Below are 21,783 nucleotides of genomic sequence, written 5' to 3' on the forward strand. Positions count from 1 at the left end.
TTTATCAAGATGGTTCATGCTATGGGAGAACAAACATAAAGTAAGTCACATCTGAAATTAATAAAAAGTACAGTACTGATGTCTATGGGATTGTATGAAAAGAGGAATTGTCTTGTGGTTAAAGATCTGGAAAGGTGCCTGGGAACCATGGGTTATATTCCAGGCACTGCAAAATATTTTCTATATGATCTTGCACAAAGCATTTAATCTCTGTATATCAATTCCCAATGTGTAAAATGAGGATAATACTTCCTAACCTACCTAACAGGAGTGTTGTGTGGATAGATCCAGTAACATTTGAAGATGGTCAGAAACTATAGTGAGGGTAGCCATAGAAAAGCTTATAAATGAAATATATACGGTTGCATGCAGAGTGGTTACTTTTCTTATCATTATGTGTCATAGATATCATTGGTCACAGAATTAGGCATTCTGGGTTCAGTTTTAGGAAATTGGGAAATGCCAGAGAATTTCTTAGAGGGAGTGTAAAAACGTATTTCTGTGCCAATGGCCCCTACAAGATAGTTAATGTGAGCATTCAGAACATGGCGCTGTGCTTAACTTGATTTTCATTTTAGCTTGGCTAAACAGAAGATAATAGAAACAGTTAAAACAATTTAGTAACTTACTTCTGATGTTTTATGTCTGTGTGTAAAATAATCATCAACTTACATCTTATGTAGAATTGGAAGACCGTACAAGAGACCAGGAAAGCCTTCAGAAGGACGTGGTACTCATAGATTCACTTCTCAGCATTGATCAACATAAGAGTGTAGAGAGAACAAATGCTGCAAAGAAACACACAAAAGACATAACAGAAGTTGCTGCAGCTGCTGAAGCCCTGTTACCTAAAGGGAGTGCTCGTATCTTGACCGCGGTAAAGCTTCTCATTTTCCATTACAGCATGTGTTTGTGCATAAAGATTATTTTTTAAAAGTGTAGCTTTAAAACTGTAAATACATAAAGGAATGTCTTTTGTTGTTCGCCTTTTAGCCAATATAATATTGGATGCAGCCTTGTACCCTGACTTAATGAGGGGAATAGGAATTGAAAGTATTGGGATTCCATTCCCCATTCTTCCAATGACTGGGTCTTGGTCTTAGGCAATTCACTTAATTCCTCATTACTCAGTTTCTCCATCTGTAAAAGTGTATAGTACTTCATAGAGAGTGTTGTGAGGCTTAATTAATTATGGGTGGGTCAGGATCTTCTAAAAGGAATGCTAGAAGTAGAAAGCAAGTAAGATTGCTGTTTCCTCAAGAAATTTTGCACCATATTTAATAGATTTTATTTTTTTAACAATCAATGAATAGTAAAATATCTTCATAATTGTGGCATTAGAGAAGGCAATGTTTGTTTACTTGCTTCCTTGAAGTTAATCATACTCAAACCTTTGATCAAAAGCAGCAACATAAATACATATATTCTTTTGGCACAGGTAAAATATAATACTCCATCTTTATTGTATGGGACTCTCAGAGAGTATCAGAAGATTGGGCTGGACTGGTTAGCAAAGCTATATAAAAAGAATCTGAATGGTATTCTGGCAGATGAGGCTGGGCTTGGCAAAACTGTGCAAGTCATTGCCTTTTTTGCACACCTGGCTAGTAATGAAGGTAAGCTAATTCTGCTGTTTCATGCAACTTTAATTTAAGGTATACCGGCACTACCATTATAAATCACTCTTTTGCCTGTTTACAGCTGTCCTGCAAATTTCTTGAAACTTTGCCGACAATTGTGGTGAATCCTTTTAAGAATATTGGCAAAAAGCTGGTAGTTTTAGTCACTTCTTGAGTAGCTACTAGAAGTGCTGTTCTCAAGCAGTCTTAAACTATCTCCTTTTGGTTAAGAAAAATGGTCAAGATACTCAAAACACTCCTCTGTGTTTGATAATAAGCTGCATTATGTTATATAAAGGATTGTTGTTTCCTGGCTTCCTCTAAAATCTGTGTCTTTGTTTGCTGTGGTTTGCAAGAGGTAGTATTTATCTCCAGAAGAGGTGAAGGATGAGGTATTTATAAAGCTCTTTTGATGCCTGATAAGTTTGCAGCTCTGCAGCACCTTTAATCTGTACTTTAATACATATTACTTACAAACCAAAAAGGATGCTAACTTCCCAAAGACTGCATCTGACATGTGCTGACCACATACCTCAGATCTGCACAAGTCATTTCTAATATAGCTGCAATCTGGGTTTTTCAATTATAATCTGTGTTTTTTGTTTTAAGAAGTACTGACACGTCCCAGTTGAAAAACTGTTGGGTTCATCGGGGCAGAACTGTATATGCAGCACACCTAGTGTTCTGGCAGCAAAACGCACTATTCAGGTACACTGAAGGTGGCTCAGGTATTAGATTAGATTTGCTGCTGTTGATAAAGGGGATGAGGAGGGGATAGGAGCCAGCTGCCAGCGACACCAGAAGCTAGTAGCAAAAGCTGACAAATAAATGTACTCTGGACAAAATGAGAGAGAGAGATAAACAGAGATTCAGTCTTACATCATAATCTCTTTGATTCTACGGGTTCAAATCAGACTTTGGTAGCATATGGACAAGGACAATTATTTTAGTAAAAACCTATTTATATTGGAATATGACATTCAGGTGCCTTTGTGTTTTAAGTGGACAGTTTTAGCAGTTGACAGCCTGCCGCTCAATCTAACATTGGCCTTGGATTTTGGGGGCCAAATTTGTAAAAAGTCTCCAGTTTAACAGTATTTTTAAAAAAAAACAACCCAATATTGTATAATGAACAAATGACTCAGTTCACCCAACCATTGATAAACAATTGCAGTTACAGAACTGCAACCTTGAATTACAGTTTTGTATTCTCTCAGACTAGTTAACAGTTGTCAATACAGGACTACTATAAGAACATTAGTATTGGCTCACACAATTAATTCAGTACATACAGGTTTTGGGTTTTTTTTAAACTTTAAAAGCAGAAGGGAGAAAATGAGTTTTCAATATTTATCCCATGTCTGTATTGTCCTCTGCTGTATTTTTCCTCCTGTAGGTAATTGGGGTCCTCATCTTGTTGTTGTACGAAGTTGTAACATACTGAAGTGGGAGCTTGAATTGAAACGTTGGTGCCCTGGATTGAAAATTCTTCTGTACTTTGGCAGTCAAAGAGAACTTAGAGCAAAGAGACAGGTATTCTGTTTTGTAGGGTTTATTTTTACTGATGAGACTAGATCACTGTGTAGGTACACAGATTTATGCAGCTTGGTCTTGTTGAGTTATAACAAGAAGTGAACAATGAAATAGTGTAATGTGGGCTTCTTGCATTTACCAAGAGCTTCTAATCCATAAGTCTCTTTGAAAATGCAAGTGACGCAATAGGGTGCCCTAAGTATTGAGCAATACATGCAGCACCCTTACTCACTTCCTGGACCCCTACTGTAGTTTGAAGACCAGAATTAGCTTATAAATCATTTGGGATGCATTTTTTTAATAGCTGTAAAGTGGATAGCATGCAATCATAATCACTGGAATTCTGCCATTACTTTTCTATCCTACTAGTATTAACAGTTGGAGATTGCCTTTATGGATCATTATTTATTTTGTTTTTTGTAGGAATGGATGGAACCCAACAGCTTTAATGTATGTATCACTTCGTACAAGCAACTGTTTAAAGGCAATCATGCCTTCATGAAAATGCGATGGAAGTACCTAGTCGTAGATGAAATGCAGCAAATTAAAAACATGACTGAGAAGCACTGGGAGGCACTCTTCAATCTCCGAAGGTGTGGAGCATATATCAACAATTTTGCCTTCGTGTTGCTTTTAGATCAGTTTTTCTGTTCACAAATTCAAGAATTCTGTTCCAGAATTATGTAGAACTAATTTTTCTATCTGCCTGGGTTCCTACATGGATAGTATGTTGGTTGCATACTGTAGAGTTCCCTTTACTTGAGCAATCAAGGTTCAGAAACTTGCTCAGCACCAAATGGTACCAGTTCACATAGTGCTATAGCTGCTCTGTTCTGGACCTTGACTTGCTCAAGCAGAAATATTTCCTACAATTTTTTTTTATATTGTGTAAATGAACAACTAGTTTGATGGATAACTGCTTTATTTTGGATGATTCACTAATTTTGCATGAAAGTTCCAATGAGTGTGTCAGAAGGCTTAAGATAATATTTTTTTAAAAATTCTTTTTATTAAAAGACTCAAGCAGATAGGAAGCTCTGTAGTTTAATGTTATAACTATAAAGATAACTGTCCTAAATGTTAATATAACATTGATTCATTTTGTCTTTAATTTCCAATTTAATAATTAGCATTATGTCTTAACCGTTATGGCTGTGACTTTCAGGCAAACTGAAGACGCAAATATTGTTGGATGCAATTTTTAGGGAAAATGCAGAGTTAGTTTTATTTTTTTGTTAATTTGGTTTATTGTGGGTACTTGGTGTTGTATGCTATGGGGTTGCTGGTTTTTTGTTTTTGTTTTTAATTTATTGTGTTTTAAATATTTGTCAGATACCCAGAGTGTTCAGATAAGTGTCTCATTTTTTTATTAAAAACTACTTAACTGTTGAACCTCATTACTGAGTTTCTTTTTCTTATTGTTCACAGCCAGCATCGTTTGCTCCTGATAGACACACCTTTGCATAATACTTTGATGGAGTTGTGGACCATGGTGCATTTTCTAATTCCAGGAATTTCCAGATCTTATCTGGATTTCCCAGTGAAGGCAGCCAATGAGGAGAATCAGGATTATTGCCATAAACTTGTTATAAGATTACACAGAGTATGTCATTTAATTATTTTCTTGTTTTTACTTCAGTATCCAAAACACAGTTGACTCAGGCATGGAGGGTTCAGATTGATGAATTCTCTGCCTTTTCCTAACATTTGGATCAGCTGATACAATGCTTATAGGAGGAGTTCCTGTGTTATACCATGATCAAAGCATTGTGTCTTATGTGCAACACTGGGCCTAAAGTCTGGAGCCCAGAATTTATGCAGCAGGGATCTTCCCAAGCCACCTGCTCCTGGGAATCCAGAACAGGCATTAGTAAAACTGTAAGAAAGATTTGCATGTTAAATTTGGCTTTTTATATGGTGTGCACAAATTTTCAATGTGTGCCACAGAATTTTATACTGAGAGAAGGGCATTTTACAAATTGTTGGGGGAGAAGCTGGAAGTGTCTGCTAAAATAATAATCACTGAAATAATTAGCAATCTTTAGCATCTCTTTACTATGAATACAAGCAGTTCACACCTCTCTCACAGCTGCTGTTTCAGACTTGGGGGAGGGTTGATTTACATTCATTTTACAGCTTGTAGGGTGGGTTTTGATTTATGTGCCCCCTTTTCTCCCCCCCCCCACCCCGACCCAGTAAGGGCTAAAAGCGTCTTTAACAAAAAGCAAAACAAAACCAAAAGCTTAGATTTTGGAGCACCTTTATGCAAAAATTTAAAAAAACCAACAAGCAGCAATTTTGCAGCCACTTTTGTAGTAGCATAATTGCATTATACACAAATGGCTGCATAAACTGCTGTTTGTGTGTGCATTATATCTGGTAATCTTAGCTTCAAGTTGTCAATGTATTTAATGTGAAGGAAGAATATTTAATATATTATGAAATTTTTCAGATGATTCAACCATTTATTTTGCGAAGATCAAAGAGAGATGTTGAAAAGCAACTAACAAAAAAATATGAACATGTGCTAAAGTGTCGCCTTTCTAATCGACAAAAGGCTATGTATGAAGATGTCATATTGCAGCCAGGGTAAGAAATTCAAATAGCAAAGTAAAAACTGTTATGATTCTACTCTTTGGATAAGGAGATTAAAAAACTACTTATGTCCTGGGTGGTTGCATTTAATATTTTTCCTAACCTTGTCATCATGACCAAAGAATATGACATAACTACCCTGAAACTACTAACATTAGAGCCAAATGATAATGGGCTTTGAAAAAAGCAACTATTTACCTCTGGAAGCCTAAAATCAATGATGGTCAGTTAAAAGCTGTTTTGGAATAATTCTTATCCTCTGTGGATGCTTCTTCAAACCACAAAGCCACCAGAGCTGGGGGTGCGAGCTCCAGGATGGGGCTGGAAATGAGGAGTTCAGGGTGCAGGAGGGGGCTCTGGTGGTGGGGGATGAGGGCTGTGGGATGGGGCTGGGGGTGAGGAGTTTGGGGTGTAGGAGTGTGCTCTAGGCTGGGACACAGGGGTTTGGAGAGGGGGATATGGTTTGAGGCGCGGGGGGAGGCTCAGGAGTGCAGGCACAGTGCTTACCTCAAGTGGCTCCCAGAAGCAGTGGCACATCCCCTCTCCGGCTCCTACGCAGAGACACAGCCAGGCAGCTCTGGTGTGCGCTTCCCCGTCCGCAGGTGCCGCCCCTGCAGCTCCCATTGGCTGCGGTTCCTGGCCCATGGGAGCTGTGGGGGCGATGCTTGGGGTGGGGGCAGCATGCGGAGCGGAGCCCCCTGGCTGCCCCTACACGTAGGAGCCAGGGTGGGAGCCATGCCGCTGCTTCCGGGAGCCAGGCAGACCATTCTCTGACTCTGCTCCCTGGCTGGAGCGCCGGAGCGGGGCAAGCCCCAGGTCGTGCTCCCCAGCAGGAGCTTGAGGACCAGATTAACTTGCGGGCCATAGTTTGCCCACCCGTGGTTTACACTGTTTCTGACGTTATGCGGTGTCCTTCGTTCCTCAGTTTCATGATAATTCCAAAATCACATTCACATATTTTGAAATGATATTGTGTTATACTAAATATTCCTGGAACATCTCTCCATTTAAAACCTAAGTATATATTAAGATTGCTAAGTAACACATTACACTTCAGATTCTAGCCCTGTGAGTTCAATGACGTCTCCTTCAGGCTTTATAAAAACTATGCTTAAACTGAGAAATGTACAATATATATATCTATCTATATATATTTTTATTTGATAGAACCCAGGACGCTCTTAAAAGTGGACATTTTGTCAGTGTCCTTTACGTTCTGATGCAGCTGCAAAGGATTTGTAATCACCCTGACCTGATAAATCCCAGGCTTTCCAGCTCCTCGTATGTATCAGAGGCACTAGAATATGGAACTGCTTCTTTGGTACTAAAAGCACTAGAACGGGATCTTTGGGAGGTGAGTGGAAAAGTGAACTGTTTAAAAATCGTCCTTGCAGAATGTTGGTGGTTAGTGAACACAGCATCAGTCTCTCATTCATGGGACTGTGCCACAAGCCCAACTATAGATTATAAGTGGAATGAATTTGCTATTCGGAGTCCACCACCTAACTGAACACGTTTACTACATTTCTCTTTCTCCCTGCCGTATGAGTTTTAAGAAATGGTTGAGTAAGAAGTTTGCATTCATGTTCCAGCTGTCCGAAGAGAAATTGGCTTCATTTTGCATTACTGTTAGGTATTTCTTGTCTTCAGGAGCTTCCTGTGCCCAAAAATACACTGTTAAATGAGAAGAAAATCTGGATAGGCTGTAGCAGTATATTTAATTACAGGGTTCCAATTAATTTTCCTGCTTTCAGGATTTATAATAGCCAAGGGACAGTATGACTTTCTTTTTTTAACACAAGGGCGAGAACTTTCTGATTCAATGCACTATTGTTCTTGTGTTAGCACAAATGGTGATGTTTGGGATGGCTTATTGCCAAAGAAGTAGTGTCGCTCTAGACGAGCAAGGGAAAACAACCTCTTCGCCTTAAGAAAGCAGGCTAAAAGGTGAAGGCATGGTCCCTTTGGCTGGGTTTGTTGCTGTCTTTAATGCGTATGTACTATGCCTACGTAATGATGGGCATGTTAAAAAGACAGTTGAACATTTTTTCCACAGTTAAAAATCTGTGTATGCCCTGTAGTCTAATTTTATATTTACAAACTGTATTTGCTGGTATTTAGCTCAGTTGATTATATTTGAAATATCAGGAAAACTGCAACTCTGTTTTATCTAAGTTCTGATTTCCCTAACTCTAGCTGTTTAATTCCTCTCCTGGCCAATTTAACACTATTTACATAAGATGGGACTATTTACTAAAGATGGGACTGTCAGCTGTAGTTATGGCCAAAAAAATACCTGGAGATTTGACATTTTCAGTTTAACTTTTATTAGCTAAAAAAAAATCCTGATTTCTCTCCCCCTCTTCCCCTCCCACCCTCAAAATATATGCTGTAAATGAGAGAAGCCAGCAATGTTAGTTTCACTTTAAAGAGCCCAAAGATGAGAGTCTAGTTATTCTGTATCATTTAGGTTGAACTTTATTATTTTTATGTGCTGACTTGTAAACCTTATTGTTTCACAATAACCCTAGGATACAGACATGTGTCTTTTTGATCTGATTGGGGTAGAAAATAAAATGACTCACTACGAAGCACAAGTGCTGCCAAAACAAAAGGTGACCAGAAAGCTTATTGAAGAGATTTACAGCTCCCCTCATCATCCAGCCAGACCCAACCCTGTGAAGCTCAAACCAAGCAGGTACACCCAACTTCATATGAAAATGCTCTTGCATTGAGCTAGAATTTTAAAAAAGGAATGCAATTCATCTTAAACTTGTCAGAAGTCATCTGTCACTGAGTCCTACCTGTATCTAGTTTATAAGTTCATTGTATTTTCAAAACGTTACCCATGAAACAGAACGTTAGATTTTAAGATCCCTTCTGGTAATGGATTACATTCGTCAGACCACATCATACTCTGTATTTTGTTAGTATTGTATGGCACGCTTTCAGCTTGTTTGCCCTCAAAACTAGGATTTTGGTTTAGTAAAGCACATTTAGGGTGCTATAAACTGATAATAGGGGGGTTAGTTTAGCAGACTTGGGCTCTAGATCAACAACCAAACATCATTATGACATGACACGCTTTCACAACAAGCATGTAATATGGAGCTGCTTTGTGAAACACAAGACACAAGCTACGTCTGTGCTGTGCTGCAGTGTTGGCTGTGGAGATGTGAATTGCAGAGGGCACCAAAATCTTGCAGCCTAACGGCCTTCTGTGGGTGATGCTGGCACAACTAAAAGGTACCTAGTTTGTGTTAATGTATGTTAACGCTAGGTAGGTACCTTTTTACTTTGTGCCAACAGCATCCACGTGAGGCAGTTACAGCACAACATTTTATCACGTTCTGCAATTCACACTCCCATAGTCCTCAGTGCAGCACAGTGTAGACAAGCCCTGAGATCCACTTTGAGTCAATCTATAGGGTAGCTGAATTTTTACTTTGGCTAGTGTGGTGTTATGGTTCACACTAATATAGAAGTAAATAGCCTTTGATTCTAGGAATCCTAGAATACTGAAAGCAAATCTTGCAGAATTAGTGAATGTTTTGCAGGTAGTTCTTCAGGCATTTAGCTGTGTCCGCAGTAGCATAGGACCAAACAGTGGTATGCTTTCTAACAGTATTTCTCTTGTAAGGAACCAATGTACTGAAGAATCTGGAAGTTGTAGAGGTTCTCTTTCTAGAGATGCCATAGGGGGGTGCCCCACTTCACTTTAAAAATTCTGAGGACCTCCTTCTTTCTCCTGCTTTCTGCCCTGATTCTTGCAGCCCATCATAGTAGTTTTAATTTGTCTGCATGTATACTACACAAGTATATGTTGGAACCTATCCCTTGGAGTTGCTGTTGAAAGAAATGTTGCAGTGCATCCCCTTGTACAGATTTTGCAGCACTTCTGCATACATGTAGGTTTTCTAGTATGTAATAACAAGACTTGCAAACCTTATCAGATATCTACCAGCCAGAGTCTGGTATCAAATATGATTAGATAAGAGACTGATCAGTGAAGGCAGAAGTGGTATGCTGTTGAGTTCTGTTCAAATGCTCCCTTGTAGATGCAAACATCTGCAAAGAAGAAGGAACTTCCCCTCTTCTCTTCCGTCCTTCTCCTTAGCTATGTAGAGTGGCAGGATATCTTTGTTCCTTTCCTCCTTATGACTTCTCCTTTCCTCATACAACTCCACACCTATGTGGTGCAGGTCATAGCTTTCTCAAGCAACAGTGTCAGCGATTTCTAGTTGGTTTCACTGCTGTCCATAAGGTTTTTGAATAGTAGTAAGTGAAGCCAGTCCAATTCTTTTTCAGTGTCATGCTGTTGCTGCTCTTGGAAAAGCTGTGAGCAGCAGCAGAGGCAATGGAGCTGTTGGTCTGCAGATTCAAGAAATCAACATTGCATCAGTGGAAACTTTTTTTTAAAGGAAAGCTTAAATTTAGCAGGCATAGATGGGCTTGATCTCTCTGTTCCCCTGGGAAAGCTGAGTGGATTTTTAAAGGCCTGGTTAATAATTTTCTCTTAAGCTTTTATTTTGCGTGTACTTTGCAGGTTGTTTCAGCCAGTTCAGTATGGGCAGAAGCCTGAGGGCAGGACTGTAGTTTTTCCAAGTACTCAAGTGCAGCGGACAGTGACCACAGCAACAGTAACTCAGCAGGGACAAGTGCGAGGAAGATCACCCATTGCTACAGTATCTGCGAATCAAGGTAAGAAAGGTATTGCTACCTTAATTAATACCTCTGAAATTACTGATGTGCTAGTTTGTTAATAGAACTCTTCTTTCCTCTAGCTTGGTGGTCTAGATTACTAATGGCTTTTAAACAAAATTAAAATAAAAACAAACTAATAGCCAGTAAATTTCCTCCACTAGTTGCTACAGTGTGACCTACCATTGTAGTGCAAAGCTAATCTTGTGTAGCCTAACTGGTAATGCATGAAATATACTGTGACACAATTGGTAGTTAAACCCCCAATTGTATATAATGTTCTGTTGAATTTAGGGATTTACAATGCTTTTGTGTATATATACTTAGTCTTTTAAAAAATGCTTACCGATTATATACTGTTGTAAAAATAGGATGGAGTGATAGGTATGGGTAGAAATCCCAGTCTGTAAGGAAAAGCCATTCCTTTAGCCATTTTAATATCCTGTTGGAAGGTTTCTTTTTAATGCAGGTTGTTTAAAACAATGGAGTTAAAACCTCTAACAACTTGCACAAACAAACCTTATTGATTGCAGCTGCAGCAGCACAGTTTCAGACAACTCAGGCTTCTACCAGTGCTCCAAGACACCAGCCAGCAGCGACCTTCACCACAGCAACTAGCACAGCCAATCCTGTGAAACAGCGGGGTCAGACCACTGCACAGGCCTCACAGCTAGGCCAGACCCAGCCACAGGCCCCCTCGCACACCATCCAACAAAGTGTGCTGCCTCAGAGGCTGGTACTGACCTCTCAGGCCCAGGCACGGTTGCCTAGTAAGTGGCCTCCCCTTTCAAGGTTTCTCCCACCTTTTTACTACAATGAGGTTAAGTTACTAGGCACCCTAAAATGTGTACAGAATCTTTGTGTTTTTTTTTCACTCTTCTGATTAGCCTTGCTCACTACGCTGCTTATGACCAAGGAAAATCAAAAATTGGTTAAGAAACAATAGAATTGCTGTGGACATACATTAGTGGTGTCAACTTAATCTCCTATTTCTGCATGTTTCCTCTGCTGGCAAGACTTCCTTCAGACCAAATGTTTTAGCTCTATCCTAATTATTCTTTTCATATTAAACACTAATCCATCTGCTTAAAGACCTCTCTCGCAGAGACAAAAGTCACAACTGTTAGACAGAGAAAAGCAGTGAGGCTTTGCTTTTAGGTTGTATGTGCCCTGCCTATTAGCATGTATATAGAATACTGAGCACTGATGTATTAATTTTCTCTTTGGGGTAATGCACTGCCTTTACAAAAGCTAAGTTTCGTGCTACCATTTTGTAACTATACTTGGCGCTTTTTGCTTGTAAACTTTCTGCATTTAAATCAGAAAAATCTTGATGCTTATAATTTTAGAGCTTTTTGACTTGTCTAAAAGTGCAGCTCACTTGATATAAATCTTGCTTATGCAGCACATTTTAATCTTCAAGCTTTTTAAAATGTGTTTTTTCTCATTTTATTTTGAGTGAATATTTTGTCTCTTTTTTTTTTTAAAAACCTTTCTTAGTGCTCTTGAAAAGGCAGTGGAGATCACTTTAATATGTATACTTATTCTGTTATAAAGTGTCACATGAGTTTTCAGGTAGCTCTTACACTTTTTGCTACTAAAAGTGAAAGGATAACTTCTCAAATGTTGATGTTTAATTTTAAATGATCGGTTTTTTCCAGTCTGTCCAACAAATACAGAAAGCAATACCTGCTGAACTTTTATATGACACTTTTGAAGCACTTTATATAATTATGCATGGAAGGCGCTTCAGCACCAGTTTACTAACCAACATTTAGAATTCTGGGAAGAGAAGGGCATTCATTAATGTATGTTTCCCTCCTTAACAGGTGGTGAGGTAGTAAAAATAGCCCACCTGGCCTCCATAGCATCAGCACAAGGCAGAATCGCACAGCCAGAGACACCTGTAACACTGCAGTTTCAAGGGAATAAATTTACTTTATCACACAGCCAACTCCGCCAGCTGACGGCAGGGCAGCCTCTGCAGCTGCAAGGTACTCTTCTGTCCAGCTTCAATCAGTGGGTTTTCTAATGCTGATAAACTAGATCATTGAGACGGGGAAGGCTTTCCTCGTTGCTGTATTTTAAGCATATTAAAAAAGGAGGTATTTTTTTTCCATTGATAATACCATTTGTTGTGTCTGTTCTCTGTGTGTGCTGTGAGGGGCAGCAAGGTAGATCTCTCTAGAAAAAATATACACCTGATAGAGGAAATGTGGTTACAGCATTTTTATAAATTTTATTTGAATTTTTCATTCATGAATATATTCTTATATGTATATTGTGCAAATAAAGTAAAATAATGCTTTAATTAAAAATTAAATACACAGTCATGTGGAGCAAAATTCAAGTAACCTTTAACCTTGTTTCTGCAACATTACTTTTTAACCTTTCCATAATAAGCTAATGTGTGTCTATTTTAACCCAGCCACTGCCATGTGCAGAGTACATGGCATACAATATTCTTGCTCTGAAACAGCCCCTCTTGGCTCTGGTTATGGAGGTTCTGTGGTTTGTGAACTCCCAGATTCTGGGGAAATTTGCTTAGCTGCAAAAGTAGAGGCTTTAATTAGGCCCATGAAGTAGATGTAATTGGGGAGGGAAGGTGATGGGCTTTTTCTAGTTTTAGAATGATTTAACCTATGAGGATATTTCTATATGTAACTTTGAGAAAATGTAGGTGGCTGTCCTTACAGCAGAAAATCTTAAATTTTGAATCCAGTAAGTAAATTAGATGTACAGCAAAATTAAAATATTGTATATTTGGGGACAGATATTACATAATTGGGAGTAAATTTAAAAACAAATACTTACATAGATTCCTGATACCTTGCTGCCTTTTCCTTCTGGCGTGTAAGGAAATGAGGTAATTTTAAGAACTTCCTTTGATTAGTTTCAGATGAATAATTCTTGCATTAGATGAACAGTACTTTTGTGTTCATTCACTTTGAACCAGATATTCCCAGTAGGGTATGCCTTACCTGTTGGTGGTAATACGCCCTGCTGGAGAAGACTCTTGGCTCTTCTCTCTTTTGCACTGACTAATTTTTTTCATTTAACTCACAATTGCAGGAAGTGTTCTTCAGATTGTTTCGGCTCCAGGCCAGCAGTACTTGCGGCCTCAGGGCCCAGTTGTCATGCAGACAGTCTCTCAAGCAGGAACTGTTCAAAATGCTCTGAATGCTTTGGGAAACCAGCACCAAGCAGGTGTGCCAACTTCTACAGCAGTAACGCAGCAAGGTAAGTGCTCTGTCGTGAAGTTATGTCTCCAGTTTGACATCTACCTAGCAAAATTGCTTTTTATGTATTTCAAGTTGCTTATTAATTGGTACCAGGTAATTGTCATTGTTAATTTAGAAACATGCACTAGCTAACTGATTGAGCTATTTTGTTCTGTTTAAGTGGTGGAGATTGAGTTACCTAAACTGGAAACGAACACAAATCTTTAAACCAAAACAGAATGGAAAAAATGCATGCTTCAGAGAGGTTGAGGCTGCACTGTGTATTCAAAATTTCTCTTTTCAAGCTCTCTCTAAAACCAAATTGCCCTGGATAGTAAAATGTAAGTTTTAAAATATTTGCCACTTTTCAAAGTAGAATCTAGATGATTATTTTTTACTACAGCAGATGCTCTTAATAGCAATCCTGATATTAGCAACTTCCAGTTAGTAGCAACATTTTGTTAGGAACCAGTGCCGTCCCATTGACTTTAATGGATTTAGATATTGGGAACAGGCATGCTGCTTTATGAACTTTTTGGGGGAAGAAAGGCCCCGGCTGCATGCAGGTTTCTGCAGTGTGGAAGCCCCTGCTGGAGTCCAGGTGCTGCAGGCTGGGAGGGGAGGTTGTGGGCAGGGCAGCAATGGGGAAGGAGGTTATAGCCTGGATGCCTGGTCTTTCCTCAGGCACTGGGGGCCCATGGAGCTGCACAGCACCTCTTCCTGTGCTTGTAGGGCTGTGCCGAGCTTGGCACAAATCAGCACTTCTTTCCCTGGCTGCCACCCCATGTGCCGGGGTAAGGCACAGCCGCAAGAGTCCATGGAGAGACACCATGCAGCTCCATGGGCCTCCATCACCCTTGGTCCCCATGGAAAGTCCTGTTATTTGGGCTATAGCTTCCATTCCCAGCCCGTAGTGCTGGGACTCCCACAGGGGCTCACCAGCTGCGTGGGAACGTGTGCACCCCAGCAGCCCTTTATCTCCCATGTGGATTCCAGCTGCAGTCAGGTTTACAATACTGTAGTCAGGGAAGGAAATGCTGGGACATGTGGAGCACTGGCCACAGGCAGATTTGAAGGACTGCAGACAGAGAAAGCATGTCCCAGTGCTTCCTTCCCTGGCTGCAGCCCCACAAACCTTCATTCCACTTATTGACAGCTTCCAGATAATGGCAACTTTTTTTTGCTGGGAACTGAGAGGTTGCTAATAAGTGGGATCTATTGTATATTATGAGGGCGTTGGGTAGTCTTTTATGTGCGTCCTCTTTCCAGTAGTGACTTCACTAACTGATCTTTCTTTCTGTACTTGCCTTTTCTAGTTGACCTTTTGTTTTCCGGGCTCTGCCCCCTTGTACATACATGTCAGGTGTTTGGCAGCCTTGTTTATAAACACGATCAAGACGTTAACGGGAGGAACAACAGAGCACTGGGTGTCTAGGGGGTACCTGTGCCATTTTGACTTTAAGACAAAACAGCAATTTACTAACTGATCAGAAATGCAGTTATTGGGATTTGTCCATTAGAAATGCTGTTTGCCATAGTCACCTCCTAATTGAAGGTCACCTGCAAAATAATAATTAAAAAGTCCATTTACTGATCCATTTTTCATGCATTAAGATGGCTGTGAGGTTCAGATCCTGATTTTTTCTTTTTTGTGGAACTTTTTTGGGGAGAGAGGAGGTAGGGAATGTCCAGTCTTAGGTTGGAAGGTGGTATAGCTTAATGTTTCATCCTCCAGCTGTGATACCACGTTTCAGTGTCACTAATATTCCTAAAGTCCTCCAAGAAAAACAGGTAATTCTCAGGGCCTTATATTTCCAAAGTAAAAACCGTAAACATTCAAGTAGTTTAAGATGAGAGAAGAGTCCCTCTGAAACTACTGAGGCTACTTTTATGTATTATAAAGGAAAAATAAAGAATGTCTTTCGTGATTCATCTTTTAAGCACAGTAAAAAAATATTTTCGGAGTACCTGTTTTGACTTTCAAGACTTTGATTTAAATGCTGAATGAATGCCATTATTGCAGATGATGGGAATAATTGCTTAGTTTGTGTCTGTATATCGCAAACTTGCATGTATGCTGGAAGCTCAGAGTAGCTCGTTTGCTTAATGTAAAAATGTGGAAACATGAAGATGTCCTCTCTTTGCTTCTTACAGTTGATTATTCCTCTTAACTGTATAATATATTTGCCACAGATTGTGCTAATTAAGTCTAATTGTTCATTAGTGTATCAATTCAACCCCGAAATGCAGTGTCATATTGAGTAGCAGGGAGTTTGTACTAATTTTCTACTGAGAGCATTCATTGCTGGTGAACAGCGTGTGGTAGGAAACTATACATCTTGCCTAGAAATCAAGAAGAATACAGTGTTGCCACTGGGTGAACGCTATCCTTGACATTGTATGTAGTTTTATTTACATTATTGTTATTGTGTAATATTCTAGTAGCTGGTTTAGCTGTTCTGGAAAGAACTTGCAAACAACTACATTCATACACATGCTGCAAGATGATTCAAAGGTGTTGTACAAAAAGATGTATTAGGTGCATTTTTAATTATATAAATGTTGTGTTTCATTGTATGAATACTGAATTGATATATTTTTGGAAAGAAGATCTAAATTACTATGAGATCCCTAAGATTATGACAGCATCGCTTTATCTGGCAGGACACTCTTCCTTTTGTTTTTTTTTTTAAATCAGATAGTTATCGAATTGTCAGACTAATACAATAATGTTGCAAATGGCATACACACAAGATCATGAAAGCACTAGGTCTTTACATAAGCAAAGCAAAACCCAGGCAATGGCATTGCTTAGAAATGTTGATTGTACACCTGCTTAATCAAATTTCAGAAAGACGAAAACACCCTCACGACGTTTGAACACATTTAGTGTTCCTTTACAGGACAGTCATTTTTTGTGATTCAGAATATGTAGGGAAAGGGAAGGAACACAGACAAATAATTACATCAAATATTGGCAATATATTAATACATGCTTCATGTAGAGCCAAGTTATTATGGCACAGGTACTTGTTGTGACCTTTGGTTTGCCATCACATTTAAACATCTCTCTGCTGCTTAAATCCTGCAAAAGCAATACACTGCAGATACTAGGTGGTAAATGTACAAAAAGAATTGCCTGAATATAAAATCCTAACAGTAGTTCTGGCTCTTCATGTCGCTCTTACGTGAACAAATAAATACACAGGGGAAAAAATACAGAAAAGACTTAACAAAACCATCATTAAAAAAATAAGATGGTTGCGAATACTTGACAATCCTATAAGGTGAGACTCAGAACTAGGTTTTTTTAATCACAATAGAATAATTTGATATACCACACTTATAATCACATGCACTAGTAAGAGAAGATAAATCCAAGTCCTAGTAATGGACAAAAATTAAGGTTATTCAGTACAAGCCCAGTCCAGCTGACTGTAAATAAATTTCTCCTCCTCCTCTGTATTATCTTGTAAACTTAACAACTTTTCCCTTCAGATCAGTCCTGTAGACAAATGAGACCTTCTCACTGAAGGAGAAGCAAGCTAATTGAGCAAAACGATAGGCAAAAAGCAAAGCATTTTTTTCCCCAAGAGAGCTTTAAATGGACAAAGCTCTTGCAGTATGTATACTGAAGTAGAAGCATAAACAGATTAATTTCTGACAGAAATGAGAATAACCAGGATATGCAACTTTTCACCTCTGTCACTGGTCCTAATCCAACTTGGCTTGCTAGTATGTGATGGCTGTTCAGTGGTCCTTCTGTTCTGCCTTGGGGGCTTTGGTTTTTTTTTGGTTTTTTTTTTAGCAGTTGGTATAAACATCTGTCAGCTCTTTGAATTCTGACAAGATTGGTACATTGTAGAAATATTATATTGCTGCGTTATAGATACATATCTGCAGATATAAATATAAACACTTGGTTTATCTTTAGTTTGTATTCCAGGTAGAGCTGCAGTTACTAACTTAACATCAGGTGACACGGGGCCAACATTAAAACCTGCACCTACCCATGGTGGACAATCACAGGTACTTGCAATTATTTTGCAGTGTAAACAAAACTTCTCAGAATTAATATTTTATCAATTCCAAGAGTATGGGAATAAAATTTATAAACTAAATAAATACAGCTGGAATATATAGCAAGTTTGATTTATAGAGTAGGCAAAACAATTTCAGTGTTTCAGATTTTGTTTAAACTTTTGAATTTAAAACAGGCTAGGAATTATTAATGAAAACGTATTTTGGTATGTAAAGCTCCACAGCAGTGAATGGATTGCTTATGCGTATTGGCAGACAGGATATTACATAGTAAATAGATCATAAGTATGCAGTAATGCACCACGAGACACAATTTCCTCCAGTTGCAGAAACAGTTATGAGAACCATCAAATTCCCTGTATGTTCTTAACATGGAGGAAGCTTAGAAATAGATGACTTTTAAAAAATTCTTTTAAAGGTAAGAAATTTTTAGGAAAACCCATAAAAATATGGGGAGACAGCAAACTTTTATGTAACTTTTGGAGAAGTCTTCCATAGGATGAATCTGAGGAAATTCATACATTTATTGGAGTGTTCCATATAAATTAACAAAATATTTTTTTCTGAAACTTTAAATTAACAAAAGCAAGAAAATTGAAAGTTATGATGGAAGTGAGCCTTTTAACTAGAGATGAGTTTAATTGTGCTCTTCGAATTGTACATTAAATTTTAATCCTCTAGCAGTTGGACCCAAGTCACTTTACCAGTTTGGCAAGTGAATGATATAAAACATCATTTATCTCTACTATGTTGTTTTAATGTTTACAGCTTTGTTCTAAAGTAACTTATGCTCTTGTCATCCTCATTATAAGCAGCACATTTTTTTCTCACTTTTTCTTGGTAAAGGAATCATTTGAAGAAAAGAACAGGCTTCTGAAGGAGCGCCTTGACAGAATATTTTCTGGCAATGAGCGCCGTTGTTCCAGAGCTCCAGTGTATGGCAGAGACTTGTTGGGAATTTGCTCTTTGATTGGTGAAAGAAAGGTCCCGCAACACTGTTCCGCTGGGGACAACAAATGGAGGTGGGCTGGCTTTGTGAACTGTTACCTTTCTTTGAGTGCCTCTGAAGGCCCAAGTAATCCACTGCAAGACTTGATCCTGACATCAGATCAGCAGCAGGAATCCCTAAAGGATGTTGTTAATAGGTAATTTGTGGATTTCATGATTATGGATTACTCATTTCTAAGAGTTCTTTTCAAACATCTGTAAAACTGCCTTTTCTTGTTCAGAGCTTGTTCATTTTAGGCCATTTAACATTGCAGTAGCAGACATGCATTACAGTAACCACTGCATTTTTCTTAATGGCTGAATTTAGAATCTTTATAATTGTCACTGTCTCCTATACGTCTGAGTGTCTTCTGTGTTTCAATTAAGATATGAGAAGAATTTCTCAACATATGAGCTTTCAGATAGCTCTCTAGAGCAGGGGTCGGCAACCTTTCAGAAGTGGTGTGCTGAGTCTTCATTTATTCACTCTAATTTAAGGTTTCACGTGCCAGGAATACATGTTAATGTTTTTAGAAGGTCTCTGTTTATAAGTCTATAATATATAACTAAACTATTGTTGTATGTAAAGTAAATAAGGTTTATAAAATGTTTAAGAAGCTTTATTTAAAATTAAATTAAAATGTAGAGCCCCCCGGACCGGTGGCCAGGACCCGGGCAGTGTGAGTGCCACTGAAAATCAGCTCGCGTGCCGTCTTTGGCATGTGTGCCATAGGTTGCCTACCCCTGATCTAGAGCAAAATGGGTACAGTTTTCTTCAAAACCCACAGTGCAAAGGAATTTGTTAGAGAATTTCAAACTTCTTTTGACTTGCTTACAGTAGGGTTTGTACAGGTTGTGCTGTTTCTTAGCAATGTCTGAGCTGCCATTCTTTGGCACAATGGAGGACTGATTTATGCGTGGACTGTCAAGTCTCTTCTTTGGAGAGCAATTGACCCATTGCCACTGCCAGGAAAAATGCTAGTTTCAATCTCCTGTGCATGGAATAAACATCTGTTTTTTTCTTACGGTTATTTTAGGGGAGTTGCAGTATTGCCATCCTTATTTCTGCACTGCTGCCTGCAGAGCTGGGTGGCCGGAGAGTGGTGGCTGCTGACTGAGTGTCCAGCTCTGCAGGCAGCAGCGCAGAAGTAAGGGTGGCAATACCGTACCAGGCCATCCTGACTTCTGCACTGCTGCTGGTGACAGCGCTGCCTTCAGAGGTGGGCTCCTGCCCAGCAACCGCCACTCTCCAGATACCCAGCTCTGGAGACAGCACCACCGCCAGCAGCAGCGCAGAAGTAAGGGTAGCAGTACCGCAACCCCTCTCTACAAAAATCTTGTGACACTTCCCCCTCCCCCCCAACTCCTTTTTGGGTCAGGATTCCTACAATTACAACACCATGAAATTTCAGATTTAAATAGTTGAAATGATTAAATTTACTATTTTTAAAATCCTATGACTGTGAAATTGACCAAAATGGACCGTGAATTTGGTAGGTCCCTACTCATGATATATTGAGTAGAAATTAATATTTAGATTTGTAGACCATGATCCTGCAAACAGTCTGAGTACTCATGGGAGTAAAGTTCTCAGTCTACAGGCTCAAGGCTTTAATCCTTTATTGTTTTATTGCAAAATATTATTTTGTAGCCATTATCCAGATTGGTCCACAAAAACTAATTAAAACATTTTACTCTTTGAGACACCTGTAATATTTAGTAAGACACACAAAGAATTGCGAGGCCATCTAGGTAATGGTGTAAGAATGGGATTACCCTGCGACGATGAAAGGTGATTGCTAGAATTGATCACTTAAAGGTGCAGTTTCTTCGCCTCCTGCCTATTGAAATAGTTCTGCTGCATTTTCAGGACTCGCTGTGTGTTACCAGCTGCAGTTGCTGCTCCCCCATGTTTGTATGTAGCAAAACCTCCCCCTTCATATAATCATAAGATGAAAGTCTTCAAGCACAATCTTAAGGAGAAGGCAACTCCATATTTACATCAGCTGCACCAGATTACAACTCCACGCTTACTACAGTTCCCTGACCTCCGACTGGTGCAGTATGATTCAGGTAAAGGAGAACCTGTATTACACAGATTTGCTTCCTCTGGCAGCAGTTGAATGCTGTGTATAAAGTCTTTATAATCTCTTCTCCCTAAAACATAGGAAAGTTGGAAGCTCTTGCTGTCTTGCTTCAGAAGCTGAAAGCCGAAGGACGCCGTGTGTTGATTTTGTCACAGATGATTCTAATGTTAGATATACTGGAGCTGTTCTTGAACTTCCATTTTCTCACATTTGTCAGAATTGATGAATATGCTAACCATGAACAACGTCAGGTAAGGTCACTTTATCTGTTAACCACAGATATAGTTGTGATATACTTCTAAATTTTAATTTTGAGCACTGATACATGAAGAGGAAACGTGCTTTGTCATTTCAAAATGAATGAGAAATCTAGATTTTGTTAACTTTTCATTCCATCAGAGTGAGTATAATCTTATTTCAGTATTGGTTTATGATTCTGATTACCAATTTTTCCCCCCGGTCTAGGAACTGATGAAAAGTTTCAACAGAGACAAGCGCATTTTCTGTGCCATCCTTTCCTCTCACAGTCGTTCCACAGGTGTCAATCTTGTGGAGGCAGACACTGTCGTATTCTATGACAATGATTTAAACCCAGTGATGGATGCAAAGGCTCAGGAATGGTGCGACAGAATTGGGAGATGCAAAGACATCCACATATACAGGTGACTGTTAGACAGAGCAGCCTTTTCTATAGCATGCTCTAATTTAAAATTAAAACTGAAAACGGGAAACATTGCTTCTATGTGATTTAAAATTCAGATGGAAAAAAAGCTTAATTTTTCAGCTAATTAAAGAAGTTAACCAAAATGCTAACTAATATATTTGTTTGGTGTCTTGTAACTGTGTTGGTCCCAGGATATGAGAGACACAAGGTATCTGAGGTAATAATCTTTTGTTGGACCAACTTCTGTTGGTGGAAGCTTTTGAGCTTCATAGAGCTCTTCTTCAGGTTTGGGGAAGGTAACCATTGTGTCTGAGCTCAATACATATAGGGACAGA

The 21,783-nt window shown here is 39.0% G+C and overlaps 1 protein-coding gene across 1 annotated transcript in view; it reads left to right on the forward strand.

Annotated features, from left to right (window-relative positions):
* The window catches only part of LOC123351037 (E1A-binding protein p400-like), a 63,985-nt gene that overhangs the window by 17,515 nt on the left and 24,687 nt on the right, over positions 1-21,783 (forward strand). Inside the window, exons 15-31 of the mRNA XM_044990128.1 lie at positions 684-877; positions 1,439-1,616; positions 3,016-3,152; positions 3,576-3,745; positions 4,581-4,755; positions 5,605-5,741; positions 6,915-7,101; positions 8,279-8,445; positions 10,294-10,448; positions 10,982-11,218; positions 12,278-12,442; positions 13,521-13,688; positions 17,604-17,698; positions 18,557-18,855; positions 20,568-20,770; positions 20,866-21,035; positions 21,250-21,446. Coding sequence (XP_044846063.1) covers positions 684-877; positions 1,439-1,616; positions 3,016-3,152; positions 3,576-3,745; positions 4,581-4,755; positions 5,605-5,741; positions 6,915-7,101; positions 8,279-8,445; positions 10,294-10,448; positions 10,982-11,218; positions 12,278-12,442; positions 13,521-13,688; positions 17,604-17,698; positions 18,557-18,855; positions 20,568-20,770; positions 20,866-21,035; positions 21,250-21,446 — 3,034 coding nt within the window. The remainder of the gene's footprint in view (positions 1-683; positions 878-1,438; positions 1,617-3,015; positions 3,153-3,575; positions 3,746-4,580; positions 4,756-5,604; positions 5,742-6,914; positions 7,102-8,278; positions 8,446-10,293; positions 10,449-10,981; positions 11,219-12,277; positions 12,443-13,520; positions 13,689-17,603; positions 17,699-18,556; positions 18,856-20,567; positions 20,771-20,865; positions 21,036-21,249; positions 21,447-21,783) is intronic.

This window comes from Mauremys mutica, chromosome 16, assembly GCF_020497125.1.
Source record: "Mauremys mutica isolate MM-2020 ecotype Southern chromosome 16, ASM2049712v1, whole genome shotgun sequence".
Classification (NCBI taxonomy): domain Eukaryota; kingdom Metazoa; phylum Chordata; order Testudines; family Geoemydidae; genus Mauremys; species Mauremys mutica.